Source organism: Xenia sp. Carnegie-2017, unplaced genomic scaffold, assembly GCF_021976095.1.
Source record: "Xenia sp. Carnegie-2017 unplaced genomic scaffold, XeniaSp_v1 HiC_scaffold_4, whole genome shotgun sequence".
NCBI classification, from domain to species: Eukaryota; Metazoa; Cnidaria; class Anthozoa; order Malacalcyonacea; family Xeniidae; genus Xenia; species Xenia sp. Carnegie-2017.
Window position 1 is genome coordinate 2,563,796 of NW_025813504.1, and position 20,863 is coordinate 2,584,658.

A 20,863-nucleotide genomic window follows, 5' to 3' on the forward strand; every position below is an offset into this window, starting at 1 on the left:
TTGTGTCATCCAGTACATTTATTGACATATTTTTCGTATTTTCGTTCTTGTTTCTAAGTCTTATGTAGATCTATGTAATTTGACTGGTCGACTTCCTTTGAGTATGTCGAATGAAAGAGAGCAAGTTTTATTTCCATACGATTTTTTAGATTGACGGATTCAACAGTCGGAGACTAACTTTATATATGTTCACACAAGCCGTTTTAGGACGCAACAAAATCGGATCGTGTGAATGGGTCTTAATCAACGTGCCACACGCAATGCACTGCTGACTTTATATGGAGAAAGTGCAAACAAAGCACGCGTTATGAAAGCCAAGGCCAAAGCCACGAAAGCAAAATATCTTCCGTGCTTTAAATCTTATTTCATTTCATATTTCAAAATAATTTTAAAGGTAAATTCATCAAAATTTTAAATTAAAAAAATTTTTTGATAAGATGTTCATATCTCCAACATATTGTCTATTGAGTATGATACTTTGTTCACTCAACCGATAAATCAATGGCATGTTCACATACGTAGAAACAGACAACATTATACAACTGTAGTTTTGCTTCCACTAGTTCTTTTAGAACATTTCTGAATTCACAATACTTTTTGCTGGATATCTGTAAGCGACAAAGTTTAGTCTAGTAAGCGACAAAGTTTAGTTTATTTTCGTTATGCACCTTGAAATACTGCCATTGCATCAAAAATTAGTGCATTATTATCAGCAATGTTTGCAAAATTTACAATTGGAATGTTGGCTGCTTCCTCTAACATGTGCAACATTTTGGCTTTCGTTGTCTTCACAAGTCCCCCTGTCAGAAAAGCGATGGAAAATGGATAGTCACTTAGACTGTAAGATAATAACTCTTTTATATTAATCTCTGAAGATTTCGAAATTACCCAGAAATCGAGCAAAAAGATTCCTATTTGTCTTAACAATGCTTTGTCTGCTCTTGCCGTTTTGTTATCGTCACTTTGTGAGACGAAAATGTTCTCAATTTGTTCTTCTTAATACTTCTAAATATATCAGGGTTGTCGGTGAAAAGATGATCGTGACTAAAACACCACACGAGTACATACGAGTATATACGAGTGACATACGAGTACATACGAGTACACACGACTGACATACGAGTACATACGACTGACATACGATTACATACGAGTACATAAGTGTGACATACGATTATATCCTGGTCACAAATGAGAAATAGCACAATTTCTTCAATAATACATTGTATTTGCATTCACATTTGCTTGTATTTGTCTGGACTCTGGGGCAACTATTTGATGAATTTAAATGCTAAAAAGGTATTTTATATGCATACTACATTCATTTGTATGTTTCAGTTAAATTTGGTGTCTGTTGTGTGTATTAAACGGTTTAAATGTATCAACAACAATAGTCTTGTGGATCGTGACTAAAACACCACAGGAGTACATACAAGTACATACGAGTACATACGAGTGACATACGACTATATAGGGTTAGGGTTAGGGTCAGGGTTAGGGTTAGGGTCAGGGTTAGGGTTAGGGTTAGGGTTAGGGTTAGGGTTAGGGTTAGTGTTAGGTTTAGGGTTATATATATATATATATTTGAAAATTGGTAACCCAGGCATATTATGATAATATTAAGGATTCTCTGGATTTTTATTTTGAAATTTTTATTAAGCTTTCAACTTGGTGCTTCGAGCCTTCGACAGAATGTAAGAATATATTATTTGCAAAGATTTTGTAGGCGTTTGGAGCGTCTGATTGGTTGGTTAGATTTTGAGTTGATATTATTGGATGGTATAAGATGCGTTGTCATAGTTTCGGGTGTATGGATTGCGTTAATGAAATTCGAGTGTTTTATTTTAGTCGTTGTGTTATAAGTTTGTTGTTTTGCTTTTGTCTTTAGTTGTGAATAGATGGTGGGGATGTCAATATGTCTGTTTATTGTGTTGTTGTCTTTGCTGTACCATGCCTCTTTGAATTCTCGTGCGTGTTTTGTCTGTGCGCGTCCAAGAAGTTGTGTTTTTGTCCAGTCAATTGTGTGTGTCTTGTTTCAATTTTTTTGGATGTTTGTCCTATGTACTGTTTGGGGCAGTCTTTACATGGTATCATGAGGATCGCGTTTGTTGTGTCAAATGTCGTTGTTCGGTCTTTATGTTTAGTGAAGTATGATTTGAGTCTGTATATTGGTTTATGTGCGATGTTTATTTTGAATGGTCGGAGTAGTCTTGATGTCATTTCTGATGTTCCGTTTATATATGTTAATGTCACTATTTTTACTAGTTCGTCTGTATCTTTGTTAGGTTTCTCAGTTTGTGGTTTGTTGTGTATTTTCTTTAATACTTTGTTGATAAAGTTTCGTAGGTAATTGTTGTTTATGAATGTAGACTATAAGTAGTTGCGTTCATTCTTCTTGGCTTCTTCTGTATTGCAGTGTGTTTTAATCCTGTTAAAGAGAGTTCGTATGCAACTAATTTTGTGTTTTTTTTTGTGATTGCTATTAAAGTTGAGTATTTGGTCTGTGTGTGTATTTTTGCGGAATACTTGTGTGTTTAATGTGCCGTCATGTGATTTGGTAAGTAAAATATCAAGGAAGGTAAGTTGTTTGTTATGTTCTTTGTCCATGGTGAAGGTTGTGTTCTGTTTGGTGTTGTTTATTGTGTGCAGAATGTGTTATGTTTTGTCTTTTTTGACGATAGCAAAGATGTCGTCAACAAATCTTCTCCATTGTCTGATGTGTGTGTTGTTGGTGACTGACTGCTTTTCAAGGTGTTGCATAACAGCTTCTGCAAGGAAGGTGGATAAAGGAGAACCCATTGGTGTTCCTGAGATTTGTCGGTAATATAAATTTTGGAAGGAGATATCAGTGGAGAGGCAGAGCTCGAGCAGGTCGATGATATCGTCTTGGTCTAGTTCGGTTGTGATTTTCCACGAGTTGATGTTAGTAAGTAGTTCGTTTGTGACTTCTTTGGCTATGTTTAGTAGTATGGTTTTGAAAAGTGACACTACATTATAAGATATCATGATTTCGTTTGTCTTTAGTTTAACATTTTTAATATTGGTGAGGAAAGTGGTGGCATTTTTGACAGTATGATGTGATGATTTGACTAGTGGGTGCAGAATATTAGAAAGATATTTGATAGTCATACGTAGGTGATCTTGGAAGAGATACATTTGTTCGTAGCGGGTTGTTTTCTTTGTGAATTTTGGTAGTCCATAGAATTTGGCGGTGGAGGAGTCGTTGGGTCGAATTCTTTTGTTGACGGTTTCGTTAAGTTTCTTTTGGTCTTTTAGTTGTTTTAATTTCTTGTTGATGCGGTTGGTAGTGGTTTTGTTGGGGTCAGTTTGTAGAGGTTCATACGTGTTGGTGTCTTGTAAGAGGGTGTTCGCTTTGTTGATGTAGTCGGATTTGTCCATAATTACAGTTTGCGTCCTTTGTCGGCTGGTAGTATGACTATGTCTACGTCGTTTCGTAAGTTTCTGATAGCTTTTTGTTCTTCGTTTGTTAAGTGTGACTGGCCTTTTGAGGCAGAGGTTTGTCGTTACTTTGTGGCGAATGTCTTCTTTGGTTTCACCACTTAAGTTGGTGAATTTCAGTGTGGATTCTAGATCGGCAACGAAGTCTAGTTTGTTACAGCATCAAAGACGCCGTCTTGTTACAACATCAAAGAAGTCTTTGCTTAAAATTTTAGTCTGCTGTACGGTGAGTGGTTTGCTTGATATGTTCTTGACCCATGAATGTGTTGGTGTTAATTTCCTTAATGATCTCGATTTTTGTAGTTTTCGTTGGAGTTCGTTGTGTCGTTTTGTTCGATACGCGTTTGTTGTTTCTTTGATGGTTTCGTCAATGGATTTGGCATCCGTTTGTTTAATGTGATTCGTAACAGTTTCTCGATGTTGGTTTAGTTTTCGTATGTAGATTCGTAAGCGGTTGTGAGCGTCAGATATGAGGATGTTCAGCATACGTCGGCCGTTTGATTGTGCTATTTGTTGGGCATAATTCGTTTTTATTGGTGGTTGGTAGTTGATACTGTTCGGTATTTGATACTGTTCGGTAGGATTCATATAGTTTTTATTGGTGGTTGGTAGTTGTTACTGTTCGGTAGGATTCATATAGTTGATACTGTTCGGTAGTTGATACTGTTAGGTAGTTGATACTGTTCGGTAGGATTGCATACGAACTCTCTTTAACAGGATTAAAAGACACTGCAATACGGAAGAAGCCAAGAAGAATGGACGCAACTACTTATACTCTACATTCATAAACAACAATTACCCACGAAACTTTATCGACAAAGTTTTAAACAAAATACACAACAAACCACAAACTGAAAAACATAACGAAGATACAGACGAACCAGTAAAAATAGTGACATTACCATATATAAACGGAACGTCAGAAATGACATCAAGACTACTCCGACCATTCAAAATGAACATCGCACATAAACCAACACACAAACTCAAATCATACTTCACTAAACATAAAGACCGAACAACGACATTTGACACAACCAACACGATCTACATGATACCATGTAAAGATCGCCCCAAACAGTACATAGCAGAAACATCCAAGAAAATTGAAACAAGAGTCACTGAGCACAAGAATGCCATCAAACGATGAAACCCAAAATCACTACCAGCAGAACATACCTACGATACCAACCACACATATGACTGGACAAAAACACAACTTCTTGGACGCACACAGACAAAACACGCACGAGAATTCAAAGAGGCATGGTACAGTAAAGACAACAACACAACAAACAGACAGATTGACATCCCCACCATCTATTCACAACTAAAGACAAGACCAAAACAACAAATTAATAACACAACGACTAAACTAAAACACTCGAATTTCATTAACGCAATCCATACACACGAAACCATGACAATGCATCTTACACCATCCAATAATATCAACTCAACTACTAACCAACCAATTAGACGCTCCAAACGCCTACAAAATCTTTGTAAATAATATATTCTTACATTCTGACGAAGGCTCGAAGCACCGAGTTAAAAGCTTAATAAAAACTTCAAAAAAAAAATCCAGAGAATCCTTAATATTATCATTCATAATATGCCTGGATTACCAATTTTCAAATATATATATATATATATATATATATATAACCCTAGCCCTAACCCTAACCCTGACCCTAACCCTAACCCTATATAGTCCTATGTCAGTCGTATGTACTCGTATGTCAGTCGTATGTACTTGTATGTACTCGTATGTACTCGTGTGGTGTTTTAGTCACGATCTACTCTTGCGCTGGAGTTGCCATAAAGGTAACTCTCGATACACCCAGTTGGTCAAATCGTACAATAATAGGCAGCAAGTTTGGATTAGCACTTACTGTCAGAATTAAGATATTAGATCAAGTTATGGGTATTTTTATTGAGTAAAGTAATCCGCCAGTATCGTTGAAATTATAATATTCGACTGTTATCATAAATGAAAGAAATATGATGTTAATATAACGAATTATTATTAGCTTAGAGGGCATAAAATTTTCAAGCCCTAGAAAATGTAAAGATCCAGTTTATAAATTACAAGACATGCATGGTAAGATAATATACGTAACTTACACTTTCCAACGATCGTAAAGTTGCTTTTCTCCAGTAACTAAGTGTCATAGATACACAGTCTCGTACAATGTGCGTACATATATTCACAGACATAACAAATATTCACCATTCAAGATTTCTTTGGACACAACTAATGTATATTTGAATTAAACTATATGTTTTATTTCCACAAATATAATATTAAAATACCTATAACTTGATCGAATATCTTAATTTTGACAGTGAGCGCTGATTCAACAAGAATCAACCTTGCAGTTGCTGCCTATTATTTTAGGAACTGACCAACTATGTACATCATATAGTATAACTTACATGTTCTTACTATTGGAAATGTAAGTATTTCATTTTCAAATGCTTTGGGTAATTTTTACAATAGACAAAGCTCTTCAATCTAATCATATCTTGTTAGTGTCAAATTAACAACATCTCTGGTTGTGTCCAAATATTTATTGAATGGTTAATTGAGCTTGCTTGATAACTGTAAGGGTTGGTAAGTATAAAAATATAGGGTTGATGACTATAAAACTAAAGGTTTAGGTTGTATGAGAATAAAACTATACCGTGAAACCTGTTAAGCGGTCACCTTTGGGGATTTCCCGTGTGACCGCTTAATACCAGAGCCCTCTATTAGTAAGAGTTGGGACCTCTATTGTTATCCGTTTAGCTTACGTTGATTGGGCAATATTGATCACCTGATCCATTTCCGCCATTTTGGTTCCTAGTTTTGAAATTTCAGCTAGTGTTTATATAGCAATTGCTGCTAGTAATACAGTATTTTGAGATAATATTGCGTTTTTTTATGGATAAGTGTGTAATAACTGATTGTTGAAGACTACTAAATGTCATTACATATCGCAAGAATCGAGGATTACGAAAAAAATTAAAGAAATGCCTTTTCGTCGAACTTACGAAATTTGATTGCGTATGGTGATTGTTGTGCTGAACTGCTTATGATATAAGGTTCAATTAACTGACTCAAGTAGAGAAACATTTTTGGGCCAAATAACATTGAAAAGTTCGTGCTGATGCAGTTTCAATAGTTTTCTTACTCCAAAGCTTGTTTTTTAATCGAAGATGATTTCTCATTATGTTCTGAAATTGATCAATCTACAAACCTCTCAATTCTCAGCCACTTCCATACTAAAACAACTACACCAAATCACAGAAACTCTTATGATTTTCCATGTTGTATTTTGTATTTTTAGTTCATCATTTAAAAATGAAGTAATTATAATTAGGATATTCAATGAAACAGCTGAGTACAATATATTTTTGGTATTGAATTGTACAAATGTACCCTACTACTGTAGCTCAAAGTAGAACATTACTTCTCTTCTAGACTTGTTGATGATATTTTAATTGTAGGTTTTGGTTTATAAGATCACAGAGGCATATCTCCATAATTTCAGCTATTTGGGCTTTTTAATGTATATTACAACTGTTGCTGCCTTTCTCATATATATTAAAATATTGCCGGCTTTCTGATATATATGGTGCTGCTAGCTTTTTGATATATATATTTCACTGGCAATAAAGGGCATAGAATTTGAACAAACGGGGCTGAGCTCCCTCCAACACACCCCTGTTTGATCATTAAACACATATAGAAGTTTTGTCATTCCTCAACCAATAAATTTAACTCTTTGCTAAATTAAAGATTGGATCAGACTCATATGCTGTATAAAAGACTACAAACAGTAGCATTTATAGCAAACAGACTGTTCTTCAACAACAGAAATGTTTCATATTATTGAAATAATATATTCATTTTAAAGAAATGCTTCACCAAAATCTTCAGCAGAATCCCTAACAAACTTTATTAGAAATAAACTTTAATACTTTATAAAGTGATAAAGGCGAAATAACTTCATATACAGGAATAAAACGTTTAAGGTCAAATGCATCTTGGTCAAATCATTGCATATTTCAATAACTAAAAAGTAAAAAAGTCTGTCATTTTCTGCTGAGCAAGAAAATTTTGTGATTTTTCAGAATAAAAAATATCATGCTTGGATTAAATTGGGGGGGCATAAATCACTCACTACCATTAAATTGTTACAAATCTTGAACACAAATCTCTCCGGACCAAATCTGCATGATTACTATGATTCAAAGTTTCGAACAAAGTCTTGTCCAAGTATTTGATAACACTGATTGCCAGGATAAAATTGCCGCTTGCCACCAAGCTTAAAGATCTTGAAAACTTGTTACAGAGTCGGAACATAAGCCGAGAAAACACGTTCACGTGCGAAAAATAATTCTTACAATGGGTCACGATCAATTTGAAGCACGAACTAGTAAACCGCAAACGAAACTCAAACCAATGAAATTAAATCAGGTCTGCCGCAAATCGTTAAAGAAACGCAAAGAGCTTGCTATTATTCCTAATATATTTGATACTACCATGGAATAAGCTTAAATTGCTTTCTTCTTTTGCATATAAACCCAATTTCCAATAGTATTATTATAGTTTCACTTTGCAAGTAGGAACCAAAATGGCGGCTCCGCGCTCGCCCCAGACCGTTTGTCCCAACTCTTATACTATAGAGGGCTCTGCTTAATACAGGTTAACCGTATAATACAGGTCTTTAGCACTGATCTGATAATAGACTGGATATAGCTTCTACAGGTAGCAAAAGTGAAGTCTAATTATATATGCAAAATTCACTTCCGTTTAACACGGCGAGATACAAATTACTATAGAAATGTATGGCGGATAACGTTTACAAACATGGATTTTCGAATATTTAAGACCTTTCGCGACTCCTTACTAACCTCAAGTATTAGTCATGGATAAAACAGGTTAGGCAAATCGATTTGACATCAAAATGATTCCGATAGCTGTAAAATATCGACGTTAGTGGTGATTTAAAAGTTGTACATGCGAGAATGTATTTTGTCCCATCGTTGCCAATGCAAGATAGTTCACTGCTCGCTTTCCAATTTCTGAGGCAGTTATGATCTAGTATACGTTTCAGTTCTTTAGAAATGAGGTTAGTTACTTTTTTTATCATTCTTTCTTTATGTTGAGAGATTGTTGACATTTTACTTTTGCTGTAACTTCATTTTTTCATGAGCAAAGTACTACCGATGCTTAAACAAGACAAGTCTATTTAATTTCTTTCGCACTTTATCTTTGGTTTCCATTTCTGTGGTTGTTTTTCCCAAATGGTATAGATCGTCCAGTTAACGATAAAGAAAGAATGATAAAAAAAGTAACTCACCTTATTTCTAAAGAACTGAAACGTATACTAGATCATAACTGCCTCAGAAATTGGAAAGCGAGCAGTGAACTATCTTGCATTGGCAACGATGCTACAAAATACATTCTCGCATGTACAACTTTTAAATCATCACTAACGTCGATATTTTACAGCTATCTGAATCATTTTGATGTCAAATCGATTCGCCTAACCTGTTTTATCCATGACTAATACTTGAGGTTAGTAAGGAGTCGCGAAAGGTCTTAAATATTCGAAAATCCATGTTTGTAAACGTTATCCGCCATACATTTCTATAGTAATTTGTATCTCGCCGTGGTAACCGGAAGTGAATTTTGCATATATAATTAGGCTTCACTTTTGCTACCATTGAGCTCTATAATAACTGGAGGGGAAACGTGAACAAAATTAGTATAAATTATTAGCGCGCGGCTGCGTGGTCAAAAACATGGCGAATTTTGGTGGTCAAAGTCAGCGGAGAGACGCGGGCTCATGAAATAAAATTTTTGTCGCCCACCCTGATTTGACCACCACGGTTGCGAGTTTAGAAAATATCAAAACTATTTATTTTCCTAACATAAACACTTTTTTAAAACTTTATTTATTAAACTGCCAACTTTTGTGGTTTGCGGATGCTGAAATAGCGACAGAAAAGGGAACATTTCTTGACTCCGGTAAGTAGCACAGTATTAGTTTTACTATTTTGTTTTTAACACGATACTTGAAGAGTGTTTCTACTACTAAGTTTTAATTTAAAGTTATTTTGGTCCAGTCTTGTTTGTTCTTCACTTAATCGCTCGCCAGACGTGGCGAAGCTGTCAATTTTTATCGAGTTTTGCATCCATCTTGTATCATGATCAAGGCATCAAGCTAAACTCTCCTGATTTGAATTGAGTTTACCTCCCAAAAATGGGGCAGAATTTGTTCATGTTTTTTTTTGAAAAGATGAAGGGAAAGTTTACAACAGAGTTGTGTTGAAATTGAATGCAGTGACATGCAAAATTAATGAGAACTATGGTATATGTTGTATAATAAAAATAACTATTAAACTGTTTGCCTGCTCAATTTGACTGACTGTATAGTGTAGACAATTATAATGGATTGGAAAGTTGTATTTATGCAAACAGTTTTAAAGTACTACTTAGCGTTTCTGTAAATGAAGTATTTATTGTTATAGTAAACAGGTTACTACTTTAATCTCATTAAATCCATACTTGTTATGATTCCAGGTGATCCACAAATTCACATCGGATGCATTGGTTACAATGAAGTTGAATGTAGAAGAAGCAAAAATAGATGGCAAAGAAATTCTTTGTGTCTTTTGAAGAATTAGTAGAAATCAATAAAAAGAATTCTTTAAACAAATTGTAAACAAATTTAAATTTGCTCATGGTCAAGCAACCTAGTCAAAGAAGCAAAGTCTGCCTTCAACATGTGACCTTTCCACTTATTTAGTTTCTTTGTACAAAGTACTATTTTTGAGAAACTTGATTTGTAAGTCTTTCATTAATATTTTTTTACCAAGAGATAAAAGGAACTAATTCAAAGGCTTGATGTAAAATACAAAGATTTAACAAGTTGTTTATCATTTAATTCCCAAATGTCAGTTTGTACATATAAATAATTAGTATTGGTAGCTGTAAGTTGTTTAAGCAAAACAGAAGAGTAGTGGTGTTCGAAGGGGTTAGCATTTTTGAAAAATTATATCTTGTTCATGACATATATTACACAATTCTAAAAAACTGTAAGTAATGCACAATAATATCTATAGAACTTGATAAATTTCTTCATCTACACTGTCAAATAACTATTTTGCCTTAATGCAGCAATAGACAGAGTGTTTTTGTCAGAGAAACCAATGCACTTTAGTTTCCAAGTTTGTAATTTCAATGGAAAATTAATGTAGTTCTGTTTAGTAATAGATCCAAGATTCTGCCAAGCTGTTTACAAAATACAAATTACCAAGCAACAGTGTCATGGTGTTTTGAATTTTTTTCTTTTTTGTAGCTCTTCTAGTTCAACATACTTTATGAGTTTTCAATAGATTTATCAGGCAATGACAATACACTTATGATACTTATCCATGGTAAGCTTTCAGCTGACTTATGTCGTAGGACTGAAGCAAACATTTTCTCGCTTCCTTAGGAGCATTTTTACACAGATTTATCCATTTGAAGCAAGAAAAATAGGTGCACCAAACTGTTTACAAACAGTCAAACACACAAAAGCATGAAATAATGTATAAGTTTTACGAGATTGACAGGTCTAGTAAAGAATGCTGTTTGATTTTCACTTTTAAAAGTCTAAAATGTCATAAAATAACTTAAATGTTACATCCAAAATATGCGTTTCTCTACCGTCGATCTTCTCTATTTTGATGTGTGTCTGTACTGTGTTTTTCACGCAATGCTGAAGCATTATTTTCACATGATATGCTGTCGGTATCGTAATTGTTTTTTTTTCTCACTTGTTTTCGTTCATACAAACAGTATTAGAAATCAGGAGGGAGTGAATATTGAAAAAAATTTTTAAAGTGGAAGTTTTGACCACCAAAATACGCCATTACCGCCATGTTTTTGACCACGGGGTCCAGGCCCCTTTGCCCCTCCAGGTTTTATAGAGCTCAATGTTTGCTACCTGTGGAAGCTATATCCACTCTATTATCAGATCAGTGGTCTTTAGTGTGTTTAGGTAAATCACCGGACGGACTACGTGTAATTATTTAATACAACTAAAGTTGAACCAATCAGTATTGTTCCTCAACATACATACCAAATAACCCAAAACAACACTATCTAAAGCATTTTTTTTATTAGCATAAACTAGAAAATAAAAGATAGCATACATAATAGTAACACGGCTCAAACTGCTGAAAATTAATCAATAGCAAGCGTGTCAACTGAGAAGGTGGTTATAACTTATAAATTCCGTGCGTTTATCCTTTCTTGGAGATACGTTTTCTTGTCAATGGCTTAAAGAACGTAAGAAAAATTCAAATTTCTAAGTTCACACAAAGAGAAAATATTGTCGACACTTTCGAGTGATTACGGAAGATATATACAATATGAAGACATGTATAAAATATATTTGACATGTTCCAGAATAAATATTTAAGTACATATTTTATTATGTGGTGTATTTATACTACCTGACCGCTTACTACAGTTTTAAAACAATGAAAAATTAGGTTTGGGACATTCAAAAAGGTGACAGCGTCCGCTTAAAAGAGGTGACCGATTAATAAAATCACTTTTATAGTATTTATACAATGAAATTTTTGGGATTTGCCATATGACCGCTTAACACAGGATGACCTGCTTAATACTGTGCCGCTTAATGCAGGTCTTATAAAAATATATTTTAGTATGAACAGTTGATTCCAAGAGCATATTCAAATGTGCCTATACGGAAATAAATGAATACTCAAGAATTCAGCACAAGTGAACTTTTTTTCTACTTTTAAAAACGCGAATCTACTTCACTTTACCCTGCACGTTTAACCTGCAACTTGCGACGTTATATAGACACGTTTCTGGGTGATATTTCAAAAATATTTAGGTTTTACTTTCTTATAATTTGTCACTTGAAACAATTTAAACAAAAGCACACAATGTTGATGCAAAATGTTTTCGTGTTAATTTTGGTAAAACCGCCACTTGAAAAGAAATAAAATTTTAAGAAGATCCGTGTTTTATCCCCACATCCGTGTTTTATCCTCTCATCCGTGTTTTATACCCTCATCCGTACCTGTGCCATCCGTATCCGCGTTTTATCCCAACCCAAACGTTAGGACGCGGTGCACACTTAAGTGGCCTTTGTGTATAATTTCTATTCTGTGAGGAATGTCAAATTTGAAAGTGTATGTACAAATAAATTGGCTATAGAAAGCAAATAAATTCAAACAAAAAAATTTTCAGCATCTCTAACATGCTAAATATTCAATTTTTAGGTCTTACATTGTTAAATACGTATGTTGATACATTGTCGTCACAACAGATTATCATGCATAGAAAGTGCGAAAATAAAGAGTGCTTTGAAATATTAGATTAGTTTGTAAACTTACCTTTGTTTTATTTATCACTTGCATGAGGAATTAAATAATAAATAATCGGTCAATTTGAAGACCTGAAATATCATAAAGCCAGTTAAACTTATCAAAAATACCGAGTTTGAATTATCAGGGCAGGTTGCAAGGCCAAATAATGCTGAACACTTTAAACGTCTCTCAAAATGGAAGAATCTGCGACTTGAACCGGGCGATCAATGAAATATAAAATTGATTCTATAGATTAAAAAAATTTATCATCGTAAAGAATATATAACTACCTTTTGACAAGTTTGAAAAATTTACTATTCAATCGATAACCACGCTACGTGTAACCGTTCCTAGTTCTTTAATGGATGTTTGCTGGCTGCCAAAGCGTTAAATTTTTCCCAAGGAACAGCAGCAGCAGACGTAATTTTGAAGTTCCAGCATTCAACGATGTCTCAAAAGCGTGCTAAGTCATATCAGCTATAGTGGAAACATTGCTCAATAATTGTAGCTTCTTAAAAATTCATCTTATGAATATATTTATACAAGGTGGATCAGAATAAACTGAGCAGGTAAGAGAACGTGATTAAAGTCATCGAAGTGCAAGACAGCCAAGGCTTGCAAAATTTCAGGTGGAAATAGACATCCAATGAGTTATATGACTGAAAAACTGTTGCAAATAATAATCATTCTTGGAATAAAAATTTTTATCTACCGAGACTTTTGAAATAACTCGTACGCCCGCCATCGCTTACCTTTTCCAATTGCACGTATTTGAATCTTCGGTATTCCATTTTATATAAATAGTATAAATCAAGCATAAACATGAACTTAAATTAGTGCAATTATGAATAATTAATAAAGGTTTTAAGTAGATTACATTCAAGCATGTGCGTTTTTTAGAACATGACATACTTTGAAGAAACATTTTGCATGCAGTGGATATCTTCTTGTATTTATAATAAACTGTTAAAAAGAGTAATTTATCTCATTAATGACATATTGTTTATTATTCCAATAAGATTTCTCACGCAAACCACACAACCTTCAATACTTTTGAGAGATTTATAGCAACACGACTTTTTTAACATTCGATCGATCCATAACCGCAGTTTTGAAAGGTTTTAATAAATGTCTTTATGGCATGCATCACAGTTTGCATGCGATTTACTTGTAGTGCTTTAAAGTGTAGAAGTAGCAAAATATAGTTAGTTCTATACTTTTTAACATGGAATACAATAGTTGCAACATCCCAGATGTAAAACACTATTTGTCAAAACTCAAAGGAGCACAAGACCTCTCATTGTGAACAATCAATCGAATTAAATGATCGTTTTGTGAATGGACGTCATAGTATTGCTAGAACTATTATATTTTTAACATCTTTCACTAGCTGATTAACTTATATACTTCTACAGAATGACAAACACAGTTCGCCATGGATTAATTAATCGTTGTTGTTAGGACAAAGTGAAACGTCAATTTTTTATCTACATAAAAAGACAAAGATGACAAAGATGATATAAGATGACATAAGAGGACAAAGATCTCCAATTATCACAAAGTGAAACGTCAAATTTTTTTATCATTTTAGCAATAAAATATTGCGTTGAAGCTTCTACGCAATACTTCTAGTTTTTATGCGAGGAATAAATTGAGTTATATGTTGCTAAATGTACATCGTCCAGGTCTGTGATGTTTTTAGCTGTAATGTGTAGGTGTCAACTGTGTATTGTCATTGTGAATTAGTGTGAATTATTGTCATTGTGATTTAGTTTAATAAATTGAGTCAGGTCACGTACCACAACAATTGATATTTTTGTGGAAGCATATACTTCTAATTTTTATAGGGGAGTTCCTTTCTTTCTACATGTATTCTCTACTTTTAAATACTTAACAAGTAGATATCGTGCAGCTTTGTCACACAAGTTTATAAATGTTGAATGAAGAATCAATTGGCAATTATTGCAGTTTACCGAAAAAGTCGTCACCATTGGACATCTTGCATTTTATCTACACATCTGCTGCGTTTTTTCTAGAAACAGATATATAGTTCCGACTATTGAGATTATATCTCGAATTTCGAAAACATCTAAAAAACAATTTAAGACTATTGCGATAATTCTCAAGCCTAAGTGCGTATACGATTGGATTGAGAGCAAAATTCAACAAAGCAACTGGTTCATAGTGCTCTGCAAAATGTCGAGCATAGCTGCTCTGTATTTTCCCTAATCTCTCGATGAATTCCACTTGTTTGGCGACAAAATATGGAAAGGCTGTTACAAATAAAACTATATTCAGAATGACGATTGTCTTTGCAATTTCGAGGTGTTTACTGTTCTGTTGTTGCCCATTCATATTTGCATTTCGTCGACTTAGCATTACTTCCTTTATGATAAAACACTTCATGATAATTTGGAGGAAAACAGCAAATTCTAAAACGGCATATTCCGTTATATAGATATGCATCACCTGCTCGAATGAAATATCAAAAATTTCATGTGAAATTTCTCCTAAAGCAAGGCAACTGGCCACAAACCACATTGTTATGCATAGGATGATAACTTTCTTCGTAGATAACATCTGTCGACTACGTATAGGATATTTGGCAGTGGCAAGGGTTTGCCATGTAAGTGATGTCAAGTGAAAAAATGAGCCTGCCGCTCCAAGCATCCACATGTATAAACAAGCAGACTTGATTTCATTTGACACTTCGATACCAAACTCCGCTGCAAATCCAAGTGTCAAGAACTTTGAAAGAGAAGCAATAAAATCGGCTGAGGCTAAGCTAAGAACAGTTATCCATGGTCCTCGTCTTATAATATGAAGAGGATCCACCAGAATAACAATGATAAGAAGACTGTTGTTTACGACACCCATCATTGACATTGCCATTGATGCGATTGTTTCCTCCTGACCATATGACTAAAAGCATTTTAAAGGAATGATTATGCAGCGCTTGCCAAATAGATTGACTACATCATTTGCACTAATGGTTCAAACAACCATTGTCTAACTTTAATATCCGCTTAGGCGAACAAAATCGAGAGAAATTGTTTAAACAATTTGACTGCAGACTGCCCATGAAATTGACGAGTATTGCAGTATCAGCATTAACAATCATATATTATTTCTAAAACTGAAAGCAGTCTTTGAAGTTTAAGACCAATATCAGAAACTTACCTCTGTTTTGTTTACTGTGACGTTCATTTCTGCCACGTTCTGGCTAACTTGACCAAACGAAATTAATTGCTAGCAAATAATGTAATGAGTAATGTAAGAAAAGATCCAAAGAAATAACTTGACCATCATAATGTTATGTCTTATCGTCTTACCCACAAGATTTTAGCGATCGAGTTGTCAAAACATCTCTGGCCTTATAGCGTATGTTTTATTACCCCATAAAGCAGCATAACAATGCATAAAGAACATTATTAAAATTCCTGAATATATTTAAGATAAATTTTTAAGTGACTACCTAGTAACAAAAAAAAATATTATAATAAACTTGTATGTATCTAAGGATTATGTACGTGTTAGCGTGTTTCAAACTTTTCGCGTGCGTGGCCAACCTTAAAATTGTTTCATGTACCTTTATTAGTTTTTAGCTTTTAGCTATAATCAGTGAACACAACAATTATTTAGTTTTTAATTCTGACATTGCTTTGTTCACACTAGGGCAATAGATTACGGATTCGTTACGAAACTGGGCAATGATTTTATATTGGATTCGTGTTGCCATTTATAATATGTAACTTGCATGGATCGCTCGTGCCTTACACAATGATAAAATTTGAAAATAACTAATGATTTCCTACGTAATATTGAAAAGTCACGCCTAAAGGAAATGACTCAAGATTCCAATCAGCACAATCTATAAATAATAGGTTAAAATACATACGGAAGGTTTGACGCAAACCTTGGCTTTGTGCTTCTTCAAACATACGTATCTATTATACATGTATATATGACATATAAAAACGATAGTATGGGTGCTTCCCTCAATAAATTCCAAATTTTGTGGATCACAACGCACCCATCAAGTTTGAAGTTATATATGAGCCTGTTTTCTGAAATGAATTGTAATCCAACTTTGTTTCCAAAAAAACAAAAAAAAATGTAAAACTTGAAGTTTGACGAAAGTTGGAATGGAAACTTATTACAGGAAAACAAAAAGCTCTGAAATAATTTTGTATGTAAATAGCAATAATTTAGAAACGTCTTCTCTATTATAGAAACACAGCATGCCAATGACATATTTTTGTTTGATAATTAAAACTCTAATGCAAACAGACAGATCAGACCATCGCTTAGTGGCTATTTTGTTCCTATGAGAACAAAAACGTAGTGAGTCCGGATATTGTAGAACAAAGATAGTGATAAGAACACTTTAGAAAACAAAGATTTTTAGGGAAGATGCATTTTTGAAAATCCTTACTCTAATTGATCGTTTCAAATGAACATAAAAAATTCATCAAATTTACAGACATCTGGCAACAGCTCACGGATTTTTTAAATAAACATTTGTAGGTACACATGAAACTCGAATCGTCTGTCGAAAGAGACGGACTGGCATATAAAGTCGCTGCAAAGTTTCCTGGTGACCCCATCACCTATATGCTCATTTCTGCCCTTTTCGAACAAAGAATAAAGAAAACACTGGTAACACTCGAAATAAACAGAGAAAACACGATAATGCTGAAATGACCAAATTCAAAATGCAATTTGCATCCCTATTTTGCAAACTTCCGATTTCAATATAGAGGCAGCTTTAAACTGTCAACGACATTTAAAGTTATTTACATTTTGCTTGCCAATGGTAGTGTTTGCTACTTTCAGCACAGTACAATATTTTACGCCAAACTATTTCATACAACGGCGAAAGCTAGGAAATAGGACTAACCTATAGTGCTTGGAAGATGATGCAGCAGCTCTCAAATAATGGAATGTTCAGAATCATATTTCTCGTTTTGTTAATCATGAAGTTTATTTGGGATTTTCACTGTAACTTGGCAGCACTGTAACTAAAACACTTCTATTCAAAAGCAGACATGTACTTTCAACCTCCAACCTCCTCTTCAGATAGTCACTTGCTGGTTGTAAAAAAAAACGCCCCCCTTTCACTAATTTAAGTATAGGTGCTTGTTGCAATTCAAATAGAAACTAGATGCGGGGAGCCACACCCCTATAATTCAGGGCCATAAAATCTTGCTATAACCTACTGCGGTGACTACATCGTTTCCTGATTGGTAAACGGATTGTGATCTTTTCTCGAATGTATATTGTCAATAATGACTGCCAGTGTGTATAACTAGAATGCGATATAAGTGTAAAACGATGCTTGCGCACTACCTCTTTGATATAAACTAAAGTTACTGTGTAACTTAATTTGAAACCAGAGGTGGATTAACCAGTAGACTGAGTAGACTTAAGAATACAGGCCCAGGCTTTTGAGAGGTCCATTGTATCTGGACATAATTAGGATTTGAACGTTTTTGATATTCCAGCCGTGCCAGCTAAATGTGCTTGACTAAGATTATTCAAGCTTTTGAAAACCTTACATGCAATTGAATGCAGAGGAAAAATGGCTTTCGTACTATCTACTGATCAAATACAAAATACTCAGAACTCATGAAGTATTGGCTTTTCCTATTTCCCTGATCATGTCAGTAATTTTCGAAATTTGTTTTAACTTTAAGATGAACTATTTTTCATTTCTTATCCTATGGGGTTACAAGCAGAGCAAATGCAAAAGCAAAGAAAAACTGAATTTAATGAGAGGAATAGACAGGCCCTGTAATTATTAATCCGCCACCAATGATTTAGAACCCAATCCTCTAGATGTCTAACAACCATGTCAAGGTGAGGAAAATCAGGGGCGGATCAAGGGTTTTTCAAAAATTTATTACATCATATAAGGCGTAAAATATGACGTCATCGATGACATCCTACCTTTTTATTATATGAAGCGAATTATAAACTTTTTGTAATTAAAAAATGGCAATAGCTAAGATGAATTCCCTTTCAAAAGATGATGACAGACTGTTTCGCCCAGTCTCAGGGCTCATCAGTATGCCTAGGATAATGTCCCAAATTTTAAAACATCATCCGACATGGACAGCCCTTAAAGGAGCAAAAGTCAGCAATCTGGTTATGGCGCCAGAAAATAACCTTCACACCTTTTGCACGAGCAACAGGAGTTTGGTTGGACGACGGGTGAACTATATGGAATATTTCGTGGATGTGAAGTTGTCGAAGTTTTCACACCCTTCCAGTAATTCCTAACCCTTTACTTTCCTAACTGATTCACCCCCACTAATTATCTACTTTATCCTATCCTGACTGTCCACTTTTAATACAACGTGTTGCAAAAATAGTAAATTCTTTTCAATTCACTATTAAAGTGAAGCTATTATTGCACTATTAGAAATAAATGAATCCCCGAGAATTCAGCGTAAGTAAACATTTTTTTCTACGAACATCTACTTTTAAAAGGTCGAATCTACTTCACTTTACCCTGCACATTTAACTTGCAACTTAAGACATTATATAGACACGTTTCTGGGTGATGTTTTAAAAATATTTAGGTTTTACTTTCTTATAATTTGGCACATGGAACAATTTAAACAAAAGCACACAATGTTGATGCAAAATGTTTTCGTGTTAATTTTGGTAAAGCCGCCACTTGAAAAGAAATAAAATTTTAAGAAGATCCGTGTTTTATCCCGTCATCCATGTTTTATCCCCTCCTCCGTATCCGTATCCGCGTTTTATACCAACCCGAACGTGAGGACGCGGTGCACGCTTAAGTGGCCCTTCTGTATAATTTTTATTCTGTGAGGAATGTCAAATTTGAAAGAGTATGTACATATAAATTGGCTATAGACAGCAAATAAATTCAAACAAAAGATTTTTCAGCAGCTCTAACATGCTAAATATTCAATTTTAAAGTCTTACATTGTCAAATACGTATGTTGATGCATTGTCGTCACAACAGATTATCATGCATAGAAAGTGCGGAAACAAAAGGTGTTTTGAAATATAAAAAATATTAGATTTGTTTGTAAACTTACCTTTGTTTGATTCATCACTTGCATGAGGAATTAAATAATAAATAATCGGTCTATTTGAATACCTGAAATATCATAAAGCCAGTTAAACTTATCCAGAATCCGGAGTTTGAATTATCAGGACATGTTGCAAGGCCAAATAATGCTGAACACTTCAAACGTCTCTCAAAATGGAAGATTCTGCGACTTGAACCGGGCGATCAATGAAATATAAAATTGATTCTATAGATTAAAAAAATTTATCATCGTAAAGAATATATAACTACCTTTTTGACAAGTTTGAAAAATTTACTATTCAATCGATAACCACGCTACGTGTAACCGTTCCTAGTTCTTTAATGGATGTTTGCTGTCTGCCAAAGCGTTAAATTTTTCCCAAGGAACAGCAGCAGCAGACGTAATTTGGAATTTTCAGCATTCACAAGGCCCCTCATTGTGGAACAATCAATCGAATTAAATGATCGTTCTGTGAATGGACATCATAGCATTTCTAGAACTACTATATTTTTCACATCTTTCATTAGTTGATTAACTAATATACTTATGCAGAGTGACAAACACAGTTCGCCATGCATCAATTAATCGTTGTTGTTACGACAAAGTGAAAAGTCAATTTTTTTATCTACATAAGATGACAAAGATGACAAAAGATGACATAAGAGGACAAAGAGCTCCAATGTGGTAATTGACGTTTCATTTTGACAGAACTACCCTATAGTTCTGTCAAACGAAACGTCATTTTTTCTTATCACTTTAGCAATAAAATATTGCGTGGAAGCTTTTATTTCTAGATTTTATGCGAGGAATAAGTTGAGTTACATGTTTGTAATTGTAGATCGTCCAGGTTCGTGATGTTTTTAGCTGTAATGATTGGGTGTCTATTGTGTATTGTCATTGTAAATTAGTGTAAAGTGTAATGTTTTTAGTTGATTGTGTTGTTGATTTAGTTGAAT

At 34.2% G+C, this 20,863-nt stretch overlaps 1 protein-coding gene and 1 long non-coding RNA gene across 3 annotated transcripts; one reads left to right on the forward strand and one right to left on the reverse strand.

The window, feature by feature from the left end:
- Window positions 1-1,750: 1,750 nt before the first annotated feature.
- Window positions 1,751-10,932, forward strand: LOC124455645. Its single transcript, XR_006951956.1, has 3 exons — window positions 1,751-1,836; window positions 3,218-3,219; window positions 10,922-10,932. It is a non-coding gene; the product is annotated as an uncharacterized LOC124455645 (long non-coding RNA).
- Window positions 10,933-13,671: 2,739 nt separating this feature from the next.
- Window positions 13,672-16,309, reverse strand: LOC124455759 (galanin receptor type 1-like). 2 transcript variants are annotated; one of them, XM_047006389.1, is made up of 4 exons: window positions 16,176-16,309; window positions 16,024-16,092; window positions 15,313-15,765; window positions 13,672-14,330 (listed from the first exon to the last, which is right to left on the reverse strand). In XM_047006389.1, exons 2-4 carry the CDS (start codon window positions 16,048-16,050, stop codon window positions 14,319-14,321), a joined length of 492 nt encoding a protein of 163 aa, XP_046862345.1. In that variant the 5' UTR covers window positions 16,051-16,092; window positions 16,176-16,309; the 3' UTR covers window positions 13,672-14,318. The 2 variants fall into 2 exon arrangements, with proteins under 2 accessions (XP_046862345.1, XP_046862344.1); XM_047006388.1 differs by lacking the exon at window positions 13,672-14,330 and having other exon boundaries at window positions 14,655-15,765; window positions 16,176-16,265.
- Between the last annotated feature and the right edge of the window lie 4,554 nt (window positions 16,310-20,863).

Excerpts from the sequence above, each read along its gene's own strand:
- LOC124455759 (XM_047006388.1), bottom strand. The coding sequence starts at position 16,050 with ATGAACGTCACAGTAAACAAAACAGAG. Across the intron at positions 15,766-16,023 it reads TCACAGTAAACAAAACAGAG|TCATATGGTCAGGAGGAAAC; the intron begins GTAAGTTTCTGA and ends AAATGCTTTTAG.